Source organism: Mangifera indica, chromosome 16 (assembly GCF_011075055.1).
Source record: "Mangifera indica cultivar Alphonso chromosome 16, CATAS_Mindica_2.1, whole genome shotgun sequence".
NCBI classification, from domain to species: domain Eukaryota; kingdom Viridiplantae; phylum Streptophyta; class Magnoliopsida; order Sapindales; family Anacardiaceae; genus Mangifera; species Mangifera indica.
Window position 1 is genome coordinate 13,449,279 of NC_058152.1, and position 18,414 is coordinate 13,467,692.

General features: G+C 34.0%; 1 protein-coding gene across 4 annotated transcripts; it reads left to right on the forward strand.

Moving 5' to 3' along the window:
- The first annotated feature begins 784 nt into the window (after positions 1-784).
- Positions 785-18,414, forward strand: LOC123199047 (ABC transporter D family member 1-like). Of its 4 annotated transcripts, none has more exons than XM_044613849.1 (27): positions 786-1,043; positions 7,283-7,400; positions 7,737-7,876; positions 8,132-8,411; positions 8,971-9,195; positions 9,289-9,486; positions 9,631-10,085; positions 10,475-10,610; positions 10,691-10,769; positions 11,671-11,909; positions 12,024-12,328; positions 12,417-12,528; positions 12,623-12,781; positions 13,269-13,368; positions 13,456-13,564; positions 14,217-14,307; positions 14,546-14,670; positions 14,765-14,914; positions 15,087-15,159; positions 15,614-15,794; positions 15,877-16,035; positions 16,273-16,425; positions 16,507-16,743; positions 17,183-17,346; positions 17,446-17,498; positions 17,591-17,669; positions 17,864-18,414. In XM_044613849.1, exons 3-27 carry the CDS (start codon positions 7,815-7,817, stop codon positions 17,948-17,950), a joined length of 4,011 nt encoding a protein of 1,336 aa, XP_044469784.1. In that variant the 5' UTR covers positions 786-1,043; positions 7,283-7,400; positions 7,737-7,814; the 3' UTR covers positions 17,951-18,414. The 4 variants fall into 4 exon arrangements, with proteins under 4 accessions (XP_044469786.1, XP_044469784.1, XP_044469783.1 ...); XM_044613848.1 differs by lacking the exon at positions 786-1,043 and adding an exon at positions 6,460-6,718; XM_044613851.1 differs by lacking the exon at positions 7,283-7,400 and having other exon boundaries at positions 785-1,043.

Genomic DNA, 18,414 nt, shown 5'->3' on the forward strand with positions numbered 1-18,414 from the left:
TATCAGAATCTCAAAAGGAAAAATACATTTAAACTTGGAAACATTAGGATTTCATTTATCTTGTTGGGAATATAATATATATATTTCTAATTCAATTAAAATGAAAAAAAAAATGAATATTGCATATTGTTCACATCCGAGTTGGGAAGGTGGAGATATTTTTCCGAGAATATTTATAGACGATTTCTGATTGATTCATCTTTTGGTAAGAGCATAATTGTTGTCTCTATTTAGATAAGTTTTTCTCTTTTCTCACAAAGTGTTGGATATAAAATTGTTTGGTCGTTCAATACATTTGGCGTTTATTTGAGGATGAGCCTCGAGCAAAATTTTTATAGATCGTAGACTATTGTATAATTAAATATTTAATAAAATTGTGTATGTATTTATAATAATTATCAATTTGAATGTCAAATATAACATATAGATATATAATTAAATGATTTTTAATAAAAAATAAAATAAAATTTAATTAAATAGAGGTATATTATTTTATTTATAATTTAAAAATATCTTTATTTATTTATTTTATAAAATATTATCGAAATAATGGTATAAATTGTAGACATTAATTTAGGGTTGTTAGGATTACGGATAGGAGTCCCAATTGTTGGAACCTTCGACGCAATTGCAAACGCAACGCTTGTGAGTTCACATTTCTACGGATGTCCTTTTCCTCACGCATGCATGAACGTCACGCACCGATTTGCGCGATTTTTAGGGCCGTGCCCTGCCCAACTTGCCCCCTTCACTATTCTACATCTACGATTTCCTTTGGTCCTCGCATCAAATTTTGCAAGCGATACTATTACTAAAGCGACGTTAGCTACATTCATTTCTTTCCTCTCTTTCTCTCTCATATGTTCGCGGAATGCTGCTTGGTTCGTAGTTTTCGCGCGATGTACAGTATCTTCTCTTAGCTGTCACAAATCTCTGAGGTTTTTGGATCTGATTCTGTGTTTCTCCTCTCCTCCTGCGCCTGCGATTCATTGCCTCTGATGTGCCGTTTCGGGCTTACGATCAGTTGACGGACGATGAGTGAGGTACGGATAAGAATGAGAATGAAGTTGCTGAAAATTTTAGTTTTATTTATAATTTTAATTTTATTTGTTGTGCTGATTGAGTGTCGATGTGTTTGAGCTTTGAATGAAGCATGTGAGCGGTGCAGGAAATTGAGCTCTTTAGAGTTATTGGAACGCCCGTTCCCTTGAAAATATTTAAATTGGAACGACCTCATTTATTCAAGCTGTTCCAACCACACTTATCTCTCAAAAATTAGTTTCCCTCTCAAAATTCCTTCCAATCTCGTTCATAATGCTTAGAACAAAAAACATTGCCCAACGCGCTCGCGAAAATCATCTTAAAGGACCGAATGGAGTTTTATTTAAAGATAATGAACATATGAAGAGTTTGAAAAGATGGAAAAGAGAGGTATTTTTCTCGGAAAAACTTTTGATTTTGCTATTTTGGAAAGTTTAGGTTTAATAGATACAATCTTTGCTTGGGTAAGTAAGTTGAGATGGGATAGAATAGCTAGCATTAAGCTTGATCGTTTTAGTCATTTAATTTACGAATTCTTTAGCAGTTTAGAAATTAAAGAGGATGGTAGTGATACATTTCCCCAAAATACCATGTTCTTTAGATTTAAAAATGAGGAACATATTGTAACACCCCAACAATTAGCTAAATGGTTAGATTGTGATTACGAGGGAGTGTGTAATGTACCTAGGAATTGGGACTCTCAGGTTGCTTGGATAAATATGTCAGTTATAGGCGGGAAGTATGATTCCCATACTGCAAAGTCCACCAAATTAGCAGACCCCGTGATGAGAATTCTCCATGGGTTTATTACTTACTCTTTAAATGCAAGAAAACAAATCAATGGCCATGTTTCAGTAAAGGATTTAATTTTGATGGAGGCTGCTTTAACTGGAAAACAAGTAAACTCAGCCACCCTTTTAATTAGAAAATTTGGCGAAATTCAACATGAGAAAGGGGAGATATCCCTAGGTATGTTTGTCACATTCATATGTCAACAATTGAAATTAGACATTGATAAAATTGATGAATCAGGGAGAGTAAAGTTTAGTGACCAAAATTTGTTGAATGACATCTCCTTGCATTGAATGGGGATGATCAAGAAGGACAAACAAGGAAATTGGATGATGGTTCCTACGGATGGTGTGCTGGCTAGATCAGTAGACTCAAGGCCACCAAATGTCCTTGACTCTAACATAGGACAAGGAAAAAGAGGGAGATACGAAGCTGGTCCATCACAAGTTGAGGAAGACTCACTGACAGAAACACAAAAAATCCTCAACTATCTTGGATTAATGGAAAATCGATTCAATGCTAGATTCCAACATCTTGAGGATCATTTGACTGTTAGAATTGATAGTTTTGACGCTCGATTCCAGAGCATCAACGATCATTTAGCTGACCTCTCCACTCAACTTTAACAAATGCAAGAGTTTTCCTTCACTTCACCTCAAGGCCCTTAAACAGATTCGTAGAGTTTAGCGTCTTTTACGTATCTGTCAGTTTTTTTTTTTTGGTTGTTGCATACAAAATGAAAGTTCATGTCATGAAATGAGTCAATTGTTTGGTTTTGATAATGTTTTGTGAATTTGCACTTCTTTTTGTCATGCATATTAATCGGCTGAGCTTGACATAAGAAGTAGAAATAGAGTAAAAAGGTGGGAACATGAATTGAATTTGTGTTGAAGTGAATGATTGTGTTGAATGCACTTGTTTTGACAAAGAAAGGAGAATATGTATCGAACTTATTTGGTTGATTTATATGTGAATTGATTTAATAGTGTAAGAGGGAGTTCACATTAATTTATGCATAAACTGTTTTTGACAAAAACAGAAGGGAAGCAACCCTTATATTTAAACTTGTTTTTTAAACATTTAAAAAAAAAAGGAAAAAGAGAAAGGGAATTATGAAGTTTGTGTTGAATTGTCTTGTTTAGGGAGAGAAATATGCTATGTATGTTCACTTAGGATTGCATTTACTTGTTTTGTCATATTAAAAAAAAAAAGGCTCTGAAATTTGCGTGTTTTGATGAGACAAACTAAGCAAAAATGATTATAAATTAGACTAATATTAATTAAGATGTGACTTGTGTCATGACCAAAAATATGTTAAGTTTAAAAATGCAAGAAAAGTGATTGGAACGCCTGTTCCACTTCTAGGTTGCTGGTTCAAACAAAGATAGATCTTGTTCCTTTGGCTGTTCTCAATTTTGCCTGAATTCGAGCAAATTTGAAGATTGAGGATGGAAAGCTCGTTCAAGTTCAAAAACATTTGTTCCATGAAAATTTCAAATTAATAACAGACTGTCCAAATAAGTTGTTCAATATTTTGTCAAAATGAAGAAACTTGAAAAAGTGAAGACTGTAGGAAAAACTCTAGTTCCATTTGACAAACTACTGTTCCAGCTCCAGCAAAATCAAGAACTAGTTTGTTCAAGGAGGTCATTCAAGTGTCTGCACATTTTGAAGAAACTTGAAGTCCAAGTTCAGAACGTATATTCCTCATGTCAATCCTCAAATTGTTCCACAAAGAACAAGACAATTTTTCAGGTCGTTGGCCAAAGTTGGACAAATCTAGCAAGTTAGGGATAACTCATTCTAAGTACAGGAAGACAAAGATACATGATATATCTATTGAAGTTCAAAACAATCAATGAGCCTTATAGAAAATTAGAGACTTTTGTTTAGGGATGCCCATTTCCAGTAAAAGGGAATACCCTTTTTTAAACTTGGTAGAACAAATTTAGAGATGTTGTAGAGTCAATAACCATATTCTCGGTTCAAATGACGAGCTTGCATCCAAGGTTTGACCTAAAAACACTTTTAAAAGACCCATTTTTTAGGCTTTGCAGAGCAGATTTGGAAATTTTTGACAGTCAATGAATATAATCTCAGTTCGAGTGACGAGCTTGCATCCAAGGATTGTCTCAAAAATATTTTTGTATTTTTTAATCATAGAAATAACATTTTTGTTAATGGAAAATATTATTTAGCACAATACAAAAACTTAAATTACCGTATTAACCACACATTAAACTTCCCCCACCCTCTATCGCTATTTAGTTCAACTTTTTCTTTTATCTTCGTTATCATTTCTCTTCTCTTTAAATTATTGATATTTTTCAAGATTGTTATTTGGTCAGACCTAATCAACTTCATCCATCTAGCCTTGCCTCGATCATACTGTAATATACCCATATCATTCTTGCTTCATTTTTCATGCTGTGCTATGGTGATAGTTGTGAGGTGGTGATGATTGATGGCGTCGGTGGTAATGGTGTTTTGGTCAGGATAAAGAGGGGAGTTGCGATAGTGTTTTGGTGACTTAACTATTAAAGGTGGGTGAAGTCTCCCCAGCTATTGATAATTCACCGTCAAAATAATATAACAATTGACCTGATCAAGATGAAGTAAAAAAGAAACAACGGTGGTGATTTAAAATTTCAGAGAATAAAAATTATTACGCACATAAAAAGAACATTAAAGATTTTTGCTGGAACATTTAATGAATTTTGATGTAATGTGCTAAAATGGTGTTCCTTAATTTATTTTAAGTTAATTTGTATGTATTTTGTGTTTAATTGTTTTTCGAAAATATCTTATCCTTTTAGGTTTCTTTTTCACATTTATCTAAAACTTCCTTATGATGGTGATCGAAGAGGATCGATGGGGGTGATGATTAAGACTATATTCAAATCGAGCCTGTTCGAGCTCAGTTTGAACAAATCCGAAATAAGTTAACCCTATATGAGGTCAGTTTAAATGAACCCGAAACAAATCAACGCTATATGAGCTCGGTCGAGTTTGAGTTACTTGTCAAATTTTTTAATTAAAAATTTTCATACAAAACAACGTCGTTTTGACTAATATGTATTAAAACAATGTTTTTTTAATAACAAAACATGAGTCGAGTTTAAGCTTGGGTTTCATGAGCTCGATAAGCTCGAGTTTAGTTATATGTAAACTGAGTCGAGCTTGAGAATCCAACCTTAATGATGATGATGATGTGTTTGTTTTTTGGTCTAATTTTTTTTATGACTTGTGTATGTTTAAATAAAAAATAATATTATATAAGAAAATAATATATATAATTTTGTGTATAAATAATAATATATTATCATATAATTGAGTAATTTTAAATCAAAGATAAAATTATAATTAATTATATCATGATATTTTATTATTTGTGTATAATATTGTATAGATAGTTTTATTGTTAAAAAAATTACTTATCTTATTATTATTATTTTTTTATTAATCAAAATTCATTTAGGAATAAAAATGTTATTTATGTAATGTGAAAAATATTTTTGAACCAAACTTTTAGGGGTAGAAAAACGTAATTCCCTCAAGAAAAAATATAATCAATAATATTATTAGATTCATACAGTAATATGAATTTAAAAGTAAATCCAAATAAAACCAAATTCTAAAAAAGGTTAGTGAGTCATAAAAAAAAAAAAAGCCGAAAAAAAATTTAAAATTTTGAAAACTTAAATATTCATCTATTCATTAGTTTTGGTTATTACAGTTAGAGGTAAAATTATCATTTAAAGATTTTTATTTAAACAAAGAAAAATTATTTTTTTCCTTAGTTTTAAAAAATAATTATTTCTTCGTAACTTAATTTTAAAAAATTAATCTTTCACTTCTATTATATATGATTTTTAGGGTTTTATATTTTAGAATGATTGATGACCGTTCTTCCTGATGCTCCTCTCTGATAGCATCTCCTTTACCTCCATGGTGGTTTCTTGATGCAGAAACCACTGAAAATTTGATCAAAATGATTAGATTTTTGTGTACAGATTTGTACGATATGTGTGAAAATCTGACCATTTTGATATGATTTTCGATAGTTTTCGTATAAAAAATCACCAAGGAGAGAGAAGAGATACTGTTAGAGAGAAACGCTAAGAAGAATGATCATCAGAAAGATGAAATAGAGTTTTTAGGGTGTAAATGTAATTTTTCAAAGTTTTAGGGGGTATTTGCTATTCTAAAATATAAAATCCTAAAAATAGTATAAAGTGGGGGGGAAAGATTAATTTTTTAAAATTAAGTTAGAAGAAAAATAATTAATTTTTAATATTAAGGGGGGAAAAATTAATTTTTGTTTGTTTAAATAAATTAAAAGAAAAATGATTAGTTTTTAAAATTAAATGATTAAAAAAATTAATTTTTTATTTAAATAAAAATTTATAAATAGTGATTTTATTTTGAGTATAATAGTGGAAACTAATATTATAGCCATCATTGTATCATTACGTAATAAATTTAAAAAAATTGTAATGGAAATATCTAATCAATAATATATCTATGTGGTAATATGAATTTAAAAATTAAAAAAAAAATCCGTCAAATAAATTATCCATTCCCATGCTACATCATTGTCGTATAAATAATATGCTCATCTGAACAATAAGGCAAGCCCAGTGACGCTAAATTACCCACATGCTTTTATTTTCTTCCTTTCTCTCTGCTTTGTTTTTGGAATTCTGTTCGGTTCGCTCTCTACCGCCCTCGCGCTATGTGTAGTGACTTATCTCTTCTCTTCACTCTCACAAATCTCTAGGGTTTTGGATCTGATTCTGTGTTTCTCCTCTCCTCCTCTACCTGCGATTCATTGTTTCTGATTCGTCGTTTCGGACTTACGTTTACGTGACGGACGACGAGTGAGGTACGGATGAGAATAAGAATGAAGTTGCTGAAGATTTTAGTTTTATTTAATTTTAATTTTATTTTTTGTGCTGCTGATTGAGTGTCGATATGTTGTGCGTTGAATGAAGCACGTGAACGGTGTGGACAATTGAGCTCGTTTTTTAGTTATTCGGTTGACTTTCAGATTATTTAAATTGTAACTTGAAGTAGAATTATGATATTTATGGAATTTTATGAATAATTTGGAAGCTAAATCATATTTTACATGCGGAATGCTTGTAGAGTTCATGCTTGAATTTTTATTATGTGTTTGTGAATCTGTGATCAATTTCAAAATTAGCTGAAAAAAGGTGCCAGGAAAACGGATTTAGTGTTTTTAGGAGCTTCTTGTAACATTTTCTAGGAGTTGGAATTTGAAAATGGAGTTGAAAAGAGTGAGAGCAACTGTTTCCGGAATCATACTGTTTGTGGAATTGTTGGTGTTTGAAAAGGGGCTACAGAATTCGTTCTTCATTAATTTTAATTTAGTTAGGATTGATTTTAGAGAATTGAAATGATGCCATTTAGTTATCCCTTGCTGCAGTTCAATTCATAGAAAGAGAATTTTCTATTAGTATTGGTGATCAGACAAGTTGATGAAGTTTACACTTTGCAATGATATGGCATTCTGTACGACTATTTTGGCACAAATCAATTTGCAGGTATGTGATGCATGATCCTGGAATATATTTGAAGAGGAATAAAATATTCAAAACATTTTTGGTCCGAGTCTTCATTTTATCAGGAACATGTACTCTCTCCATGTTGGGGAACTTGGTTAACATTATTTTGAAAAGTAATCATGCTCTCATTCTCATGATTGTAGTGTTGTACTGGCAGAATTGACATTCATGTATTTTGACATGTCTCTATCTGTCTCCTGTCTCCTGTTCTTCCCCTCACCATCCACCTCATAACTATATCTTTCTTATGTTTTATGTCACTGCCTCTAAAGCTTTGAGTGTTATCTTTTTGAATGCAATTTTGGTGCATGGCAGATATTTTGGATTCTAAAAGAAAGAGGAAGCTAGAACAGGGATTGGTAGTTATTGGTTGGAGAAAGTGCACTCACAGCTATGCCTTCTCTTCAACTGTTGCAGTTGACTGAGCATGGTCGAAGTATTCTATCTTCAAAAAGGTATGAAATTTTTTTGCCTTTTCAGGATCATCATTTTTATCAAGATGCCTACATCATGAATAACCCAGTATTATAAGGCTGCATATTAATATGATATGTGAAAAGTTTTACTAAAGTGGACCTGATTCCAACACTAAGAGCATATTTATTTGTCAACATGAGAACATTTGATCTGAAATAATGTTATTAAGACATTTGTTTTGTGAACACAACTTTTGCCCATCTCTTTCACAAGTGGACCTGTGTTATTTGCAGGAAAGTTCTGTTGCTAGCCAGTGGTATCTTAGTTGCAGGTGGAACTGCTACATATCTGCAGTCACGGTTTAGCCACAGAAAACCTGATTCTTTTGGCCATTACAATGGGGTTGGAGATAATCAAGAAAAACCAGGCAAGGGGGATAAGGATAGTAGCAGCAAGAAGCAAAGTAAGCAAAAGACAGGAGGATCAAAATCACTAAAGGTTCTAGCAGCAATTCTACTATCTGAGATGGGACAAATGGGTGCTAGGGATCTTTTGGCATTAGTGGGCATAGTGGTAAGATTTTGGGGTAATTACTGTTTATTACAGTGCATTTTTTGGTAAATTTTCTTTTATATTTAGCTAGAAAATTTGCACATTTTGTATGCCTTTTAGTTATTTATTGAAATAACGAATAATGTGGAATGTGTGTTATCTAGAGGGTTGTAATTGATAAGGAAAATGAACGTCATTTGGAAAGCTCTCTAGTACTTCTGAATTCTTACTTGAATTTTATGTTTCTGCACAAAAAGGAGTGGAAGAGAACCAGGGAAAAAAGGTGACATAGAAGGAAAGAAGAGAAAAAATACTAGGCAAAGTTTCAATAACAGACCAAATAACTTAATATTATATTAATGAACTCTTGTAATTTTACAAGTGTGGAGACATATTTATAGACTGAATCATATTCTAATATGAAGTGGTTTTCATAAAATCCACTCATGACTGAATCTAATTAATTACCTAGAGGAAGTTAACCAAAGAAAAAGAAAATGTTTATATAGTGAATGAGACTTGGAGAACAGAAGTGCTTTTGTACTCTTCAAGTGAAATATCTACTTTATGCTTTTTGCAGGTGTTAAGAACTGCTTTGAGCAACAGATTAGCTAAAGTGCAAGGATTTTTATTTCGGGCTGCTTTTCTTCGACGTGTGCCATTATTTTTCCGATTGATATCTGAAAATATTTTGCTGTGTTTCCTTATGTCAACAATGCATTCTACTTCAAAGTTTATTACTGGGACCTTAAGTTTGCGGTTTAGAAAAATATTGACAAAGCTCATCCATTCACGTTATTTTGAGGTAATTATGGTTGCTATGACTGGTTTTTGGATGATTCTGTCTAGTCTGAATACCTTCTCTCTGTTGTTCATTATCATGTTCTTTCTGTTTCAGAACATGGCATATTACAAAATCTCACATGTTGATGGCCGGATTACTAATCCTGAACAACGTATTGCAAGTGATGTTCCAAAGTTTTGCTCCGAGTTGAGTGAACTTGTACAAGATGATTTAATTGCAGTTACAGATGGGCTGCTTTATACGTGGCGGCTTTGTTCTTATGCCAGCCCAAAATATTTTCTTTGGATACTGGTAAGTCTCTGTTAAGTCTTTCATATTTGTAGAAGTTATTGTGCTTTCTCCTTTCTTGGAACAACTTAATGGCTGTAGACATTTTGTTGCTTAATATGCAACTGCTGTAGTTTATGGTTTCTCATTTAACATGTTCTTGTCTAGGCATATGTGTTGGTTGCAGGGGGCATGATCAGAAACTTTTCTCCTGCATTTGGGAAACTAATGTCAAAAGAACAACAACTGGGAGGGGAGTATCGGCAACTTCATTCCCGGTTAAGGACCCATGCTGAAAGCATAGCATTTTATGGTGGAGAAAGCAGGGAAGAATCACATATTCAGAAGAAATTTAAGAGTCTCACTAGGCATGTTTGCACTGTCCTTCATGAACATTGGTGGTTTGGCATGATTCAGGACTTCATGTTGAAGTATCTTGGTGCTACAGTTGCTGTTGTTTTGATTATTGAGCCCTTTTTCTCTGGACATCTTAGACCTGAGTCTTCAACTTTAGGACGAGCAGAAATGTTAAGCAATTTAAGATACCATACTAGCGTCATAATCTCACTGTTTCAATCTCTGGGAACTCTTTCCTCAAGTTCAAGAAAGCTTAATCGTCTCAGGTATTTGTCGATCCATTACTTATGTTTTCACTAGGAGATGAAATTGCAACTCTTGATCTCTCTTAAAAGGGAAAAAGAATGATGAATTTGGTTGATATAAAAAAACCTCCTTAAAATAGCGAATTCGTCATAAATGTTTCTCAGATTTTGTTGGAATATCTCTGTTTACTTTTTCTCTCTACCAAGCTCTTTTCCTTAAGAATTTCTTCTAAAAGTCTGTATATTTTTATCACCATGTTGAGCATATATATTCGAAGTAGGCTATTTTCTCAAATGAGATTTAAATGGAGAAAGAGAGGATATGAGTGGTTGACCATTGAGCAAGTGTTATGCATTTATTTTCTTTGCTATTTTCTCTTTTTGGTTTGTTCTAACAAGTTTTTTTTCAGTGGTTATGCTGAACGGATTCATGAGCTAATGGTCGTATCAAGAGAGCTAAGTATTGATGATAAATCTTCTTCACACACGAATGGAAACAGGAATTACTTTAGTGAAGCCAACTACATTGAGTTTTCTGGTGTAAAGGTATCTGAAATATGTTGAAATATCTCTATGTTAATATCACTATGTATTTGGTATGTAGCTTATATTGCATTTTTTGTTAGGTTGTTACACCAACTGACAACGTTTTGGTGGAGGATTTAACTTTAAAGGTTGAGCCAGGTTCAAATCTTTTGATTACAGGTACGTTTTCTTACTTCAGAGTATCTTAATTAGGCATTGCATCGTTCTGTCTGTTTTATTTTGTTTTCTATCTCCTTCCCTAAACCTCTTTTTGAAGTAGCTTTTGTTGCTTGGATATTTTGTGTTGTAGTCTTTGCCAGGCTAGTGAATTCCCACTTTGAAAATAAAATGTCAGGTTTTCCTTTCTTGAAAAGTATAAGCAGCTTCTTCATTTTGTGTAGCATTATTACTTGTTCAGAGTTTGATATTTGTGGTAATATGAAACTTTGCTGCATGTATTCAGATTATAACTGGATGGGGAGAAATAGTAAGATTTTGCAAGTTAATGACAAGGAAGACATTATTTCTTTTTTGGATAGAATTCCAGGATTCTTTTAAGGACATCTAATTGGAAAGATTTTGCAATTTAAGGCAAGGATGACATTATTTCTTTGTTGGTTAGAATTGCTGAATTTTTTAAGGACATGTAAATTGGAAGGCATTTTGGGTGTAATTGTTTTTTTTTTTTGGTTTAGCTGGCTGATACAGTCATCTTTGTCTTTGGTAGCTTGGGTTTTGGGCGGTCTTATTATGTACTTGTTTAGTCTTTTTCTTTATTGGGCTAATCCTATTTGTGTGTATAGCTTGTTTGCTATCTTTTCTAGTTTTTTTATTGAGAAAAAGGAATATAGCTTATAAATAGTACAATGGTACATCTTGGGAGTTCCTTGATATTTTCCTTTTCATGGATTATGTCTACTCTCTTTGTAATTGGACACAGAAGCTTACAGGGAATGTTTGTTCCAGTGACAAAGGGTGTTGAAAACATGTTTTCTTTCTTTTCTGTTATTATTTTTTGTGTGGATATAATCTATAATTGTGAATCTGACACAATTTTGTTATAAACCATTTTCCACTGAAGGTCCCAATGGTAGTGGGAAGAGCTCTCTTTTCCGAGTTCTAGGGGGACTTTGGCCACTGGTGTCTGGCCATATTGCGAAACCTGGAGTTGGTTCTGATCTTAATAAGGAGATTTTCTATGTGCCACAAAGACCATATACAGCTGTAGGAACACTGCGTGATCAATTAATCTATCCTCTTACTGCAGAGCAAGAGATTGAACCACTAACACATAGTGGAATGTTGGAATTGTTGAAAAATGTAGAATTTCTTATCATTTTTCTCCTTTCCCTTGTAAAAGATCGCAATAATTTTGTACTATCAAATTATACTTTGACTTAGTACTGGTGGTTATTTGGTTGTCCAATCTTTTAGGTGGACCTTGAGTATCTACTAGACCGTTACCCACCAGAAAAAGAAGTTAACTGGGGTGATGAATTATCTCTTGGAGAGCAACAAAGGTTGGGAATGGCAAGACTGTTTTACCATAAACCAAAATTTGCAATTCTTGATGAGTGCACAAGTGCTGTGACTACTGATATGGAGGAACGTTTCTGTGCTAAAGTTCGAGCCATGGGAACATCATGCATAACCATATCTCATCGTCCAGCACTAGTTGCATTTCACGATGTGGTTTTGTCATTGGACGGAGAAGGAGAATGGCGTGTTCATTACAGAAGGTGGGAATAAAAGTATGTTGGTCTGCATATGTGTGTATTAATTATATGGATTTAAGACCTTTACATGCTATATTTGAATGGACTGCAGGGATGATGCTCCTGTAACAACCAAATCTGTGATCAATATGAGCAAATCTTCTGAGACAGACCGCCAAAGTGATGCTATGGCTGTCGAACGAGCATTTGTAATGGCTAAAAAGGTGTTAAATAATCAAAATATTTGTTTTTTAATGAGTGATTTGTATTGGATCAATTTCATAGTAGTGCCAACATTGTGTATTGCATTTTATGTAGGACTCCACTTTCGCAAATTCAAAGACGCAGTCATACATATCTGAGGTGATAGCAGCATCCCCCTCTGTCGATCACAGTGTCTCATTGCCCATCTTTCCACAACTTCGAAGTCCTCCAAGGGGATTGCCACTGAGAGTGGCTGCCATGTCCAAAGTGTTGGTGAGTTTACTTAGTTTGATAATGCATTCTACTAATTCTTCTGTTAGTCTTTTTGTTTCCAGTAGAAGAGATTGGATAAAACTGAACATATCCTCTCAGCACCTTGTCCTTCAAACACTTGATTTGACTCTACATTATCGATGATAGTGCATTCTCAGTATATGCACAAACTTTATATGTTTGTGGCTTATTTTGCTGTGTGAAATGTGCTTTTAGTGCTATGAAATCAATTTATCAACTTTTAGTTTGATCTTCAAAAGAATTTATTTTTGTTGTTTCTGTTATACGGTGTCTAAATGTTATAGTGTTGCTTGAGTGCGTCGTATTTATATAGGGCCTGTCCACACATTTTTGTTTGTCCATAAGCTACTAGATGGCCCACAATGAACTTATTGTCATCCAATAGTATGCTAATTTGTTTTTATCCCTGACTACAAGTTCTCTTCTCTTAGATCTTCTATGGATCTCTTTGCTGCTTGCTTTTCAGGTACCCACAGTATTTGACAAACAGGGAGCACAACTACTTGCAGTTGCATTTCTTGTTCTCTCAAGAACATGGGTTTCTGACAGGATTGCCTCATTGAATGGTATTGACAACAGTTAGTTTTATTCTATATGCTTTTGATAATCTGAGAGGCCACATTTCTGTTAATGGAATGCGTTAATGCTCACAGGAACCACTGTGAAGTATGTTCTGGAGCAGGATAAGGCCTCCTTTGTTCGTTTAATTGGTGTAAGCATTCTTCAAAGTGCTGCTTCTTCTTTCATTGCACCTTCACTAAGGTATTCCTTGGTTTTATGTTAAATTTAACTTTGTTTTGAAACTCAAATATTTTTCTATCCAAGTAATTGATATTTATTAGTTTGTATTTGTGGTAATATTTTAGGGAACTATTAAAAGCACCCCTAATTAGGAAAGGTTTTGATAGATAATGTACATTGCTGGAGTGTTGAATGTAACATGAACACGAGGGGTGTTATATCTTTTCTAGAAGTCTACGACATAAATTACTTTTTGAACGAAGTTGTTGATAAGATTTTGAGACTAGTGGAACTGACAAAAATTTGGAATTTGTAAAAATTATTAAGCCCAGTAATCTGATCATTGGTATTCATATTTGTATCATGCTTTTTCTTGTAGCTCACCGATGGCTGGTAATCACCATCTCTTTGCATGTTTTTAGTGCTACTCATGATTGATTTCCTTAGTGGAATTTTGTGAATATGCTAAGAGAATAAGTTCTCATTGGTTACATATGGTTCCTTTGTGAAGTTCTTGCTGTTATATTTTGTGCATCTACTGTTTATTGGCTGAGCAGGCGAAAAGAATTGTATTCACATCAAACATTATTATCACCATTATGGACTGTTTATGGTCTCATAAGCCGGATATTCTGTGGGAAGAACTTCATTTGAATTACATTTTGTTTTGCAGGCACTTGACTGCCAGGTTGGCCCTTGGATGGCGAATTCGTTTGACGCAACACTTACTAAAGAACTACTTAAGAAATAATGCATTTTACAAGGTAATAAGAAGCTGATGAAGTCCATTTTTATACTCGGGGGGGCAGTGCACACTGCACAGTACTGATTAATTATTTCTATAATTACCTTTACTCTTAGGCATATTAAACGCTCAAAATTTTCCAACTAATTTGATAATGGACTGGTAGTGATGTGAAGCTTTCTCTTTTCCACTTTCTCTGTCAGTACTGACTCAATATTTGAGCAATTTCTAAATTTTGTGTTAAATGCATATTTTAGGTTTTCAACATGTCAAGCAAAAGCATTGATGCAGATCAGCGAATAACTCAGGATCTGGAAAAGTTAACCTCAGATCTGGCAGGTTTGGTGACTGGTATGGTCAAGCCATCTGTCGACATTCTGTGGTGAGTACTTGTATCAATTTTGTTTGATTGTCTTTTGGTAGCAATCTAAAAGTTTTAATTAATAATAATCCAGATAATTGTTGCAATTTTAAAGGTTTACTTGGAGAATGAAGCTTTTGACAGGTCAGAGGGGAGTTGCCATACTGTATGTGTATATGTTACTTGGTTTGGGTTTTCTGAGGACTATTACTCCTGACTTTGGTGACTTGACAAGTCGGGAACAACAACTTGAAGGAACCTTTAGGTAATTTTATTTTTGTTTCAGCTTTTTAATTTTCTTGTGCTGAGTTTTACATGCATGTGTGCACACACTTTGCACATATACATAGATGTTTGAGTATAAATTTGTGTACGGATTTAATTTTGTTTATTGTTATAAATATCAAGTTAATTTTTTGGTTTTTTATATTAATTAGGTTCATGCATGAAAGATTACGTACTCATGCTGAATCCATTGCTTTCTTTGGAGGTGGTTCTCGAGAAAAAGCTGTAAGCTACTTTATGCTTTCCATGTGTGTGTCTATAGTATTTGGATGCCAGTTAGTTATATTAACTGCTTGATGTTTTTGGGCTTTGATATTTGGACATAAGCATGATCATTGCATTTTGATATAAGTGGTTGTTTGGATCTGGAAGTTATCCAGTGGACAAGTAGACTAAAATAATTGAGATTGAAATTACCCCAATTATGAGTTGATTAACAAAGTTGTAAAGAGTCTTGGTTTACATGCAGACAAATTGTGAAATTTTTTCATATATGATAATGTTACTTTATGGTTCAAGTGAAAGCTGTCTCTAGTGTTTCGCATGTGAATCATTGTTCATTATGGTTGTCTCTCCTCTCTCTCTTTTCCAAATTTCAGCTTAATGTATTACTAGATTAAATTTCTGCTATGTTGTAACTTTTTGTCCATCTTGAGCTGTATATTACTTTTAATGGCAGATGATTGACTCAAGATTTAGGGAGCTTCTTGATCACTCTCTGTTACTTTTAAAGAAGAAATGGCTGTATGGTATACTTGATGATTTTGTCACTAAGCAACTTCCTAATAACGTGACTTGGGGGTTGAGCTTGTTATATGCTTTAGAACACAAGGGAGATCGAGCCCTGACTTCCACTCAAGGTGAGATTATTATTAAAAGTTCATGTGAGCTTCAGTATTATTAGTTTTCTGTCTCTTTAACATCTCATTTCAATATTCTCAGGTGAGCTGGCACATGCATTGCGGTTCCTAGCTTCTGTTGTGTCTCAAAGCTTTTCGGCCTTTGGTGATATTCTTGAACTCCATAGAAAATTCCTTGAGCTGTCAGGCGGAATCAACCGAATATTTGAGCTTGAAGAGCTTCTCGATGCTGCTCAGTCTGGTATCTATTCTCTCATAAATATTTTGTCGATTCTTCAGTTTGTGAATTGATGCTTGACTTTCAGTCATCAATTACTATCTTGTACTATTCTTATCTTTCTGAATCCTTCTATAAGTAACAGTCACCTTGTTGATAGGCAACTAGCCGGCTGGAAAAGTTTTCTGCTTTGATTGATTTCTATACGTTTGAGTTTTTGAAAAATCACACAGCATGCTAATAAAGCTGGTGGCTGTCCAGGGGTTGATGGGACCAATGGTCATTCGCAACATAATCGTTATTCTGAAGATGCAATTTCTTTTTCTGAGCTTGATATTATTACCCCAGCACAGAAAATGTTGGCCAGGAGGCTGACATATGACATAGCCCCAGGGAAGAGCCTGCTTGTTACTGGTGAGTGAATAGTTTTCTTTTCCTTGACATTTTCTTAATCTTTGTATTCAAGTTTACACTTAACATGTGTGTAACTTTCAGGTCCAAATGGAAGTGGGAAAAGTTCTGTTTTCAGAGTCCTGAGAGGTCTTTGGCCTGTTGTCAGTGGAAGTGTTGCAAAACCATCGCAGCATATTATTGAAGAGACCGGATCAGGCTGTGGAATCTTCTACGTTCCACAAAGGCCATATACATGCTTAGGAACCTTGAGGGATCAAATTATTTATCCTCTTTCTCGTGAGGAAGCAGAGACGAGGGCATTAAAGTTGCATGGAAAAGGTAAGTTATGTGAATAAATTGTATTGTCCTGTTATTCATTTTAGTTTCCATTGTCATAGCTGTGGTGCTTTCATGATTGGTTACCTTTCACAATTTCAAGTTCTTTTTATCAGGCTTTTGTGATTTTTATTGGTCATTTTAAATTTAGTCCCAAGAACCTGGAGTACAAGCGCTGAAATTTTGTGTTGTGGCTTCATTTCTGGACATATTTCAAATCCCTTTCACAAACCGCTGTATTTTTTTTGCAACCATTTAATCAGGGATAGCCCGTGTCTTCTATGCATTAGGGTGTTTCGCGGACTGTTTCTCATCAACTTTATAGTTTTATATACATGGCTGCCAACATTGTGCTGTTGCGCTTTCCTGAAGTAGTTTGTTGGACTTCTCTTTCTTTGTTTTTTTAATTTTTCCCACTGATTACAGTCATGCTGAATCTCAGGTGAAAAAATAGTCGACAGTACTAATATTTTGGATGCATACTTAAAACGCATTATGGAGAATGTTCGATTAAGCTACCTCTTGGATAGGGCTGAAATTGGTTGGGATGCTGATCTCAATTGGGAGGACACTCTTTCTCTCGGAGAACAGCAGAGATTAGGCATGGTAAGCGATCACTAGCACCTTACAGGCCTTTCTACTTTATATTAGAATGCAACTGGTGAATTTTTCACTGTTTAACATGATTCTTTTTCTTCCTACAAGGCACGCTTATTCTTTCACCGGCCTAAATTTGGAATCCTAGATGAGTGCACCAAGTATGAAACAAAACCCTTCTCTTTTTTCTGGAACAGTTTACTTAACAGTTATCTTACAGTAGCTTGGTTATGTGTTTAAATCTTATTGGCAGTGCTACCAGTGTTGATGTTGAGGAACAACTTTATAGGATTGCGAAGGATATGGGAATTACATTTGTTACCTCCTCACAAGTAAGTAGTGAATTTTAATACAACCAAAATTCCCAAATGATCGATGTTCGAATCAACAATTTGATGCATTTCTTTCGACTATAGAACGTTTCAATGTGATTTGCACATCGAACAAAGTATTTCAGCTTTCAAGGTTCTGTTTCATTTTTCAGCATAGTAAATGTGTCTTATACTTCTCTTTTTTACAATCTCAGCGTCCTGCTCTAATACCATTCCACTCAATGGAATTACGGCTTATTGATGGCGAGGGTAACTGGGAACTTCACACAATTGAGCAATGAATTTACTCAGCATCTTCAGCTGACGGTTTGTTTTCATCATATAAAGAGATGGTATGAGCTCTTGAACTCACTTGCATTCAAAATTGTCTTCACCGTTTAAATGAACGGTAACCTCGATCATATGTGCAACATCATAATTGCATGTCTCACCCAATACATCAGTAGCATTCAAACGACTCGTGTACTCGTTAAATGAATAAGCAGCGGGGGTGAAGGAGAAGCCGCTGAATGCAAATTATATCATCATAGAAAATTTGAAATTCAAGTTACATTCATTATCTTAGAAGCATCATAAGTACCTGTAGTATAATTAAGAAATCTTTTAATGTATAGTTATTTTATTACTCACATTCAAGGGGCTATTCAGTTTTGTTTGCCCACTTGGTTGTAAGAATTTTTTGATTATTAATTTTGATGCCATCTTGAATAAAAAATAGAGGCAATCCATAGAATTCTTTTTCTTA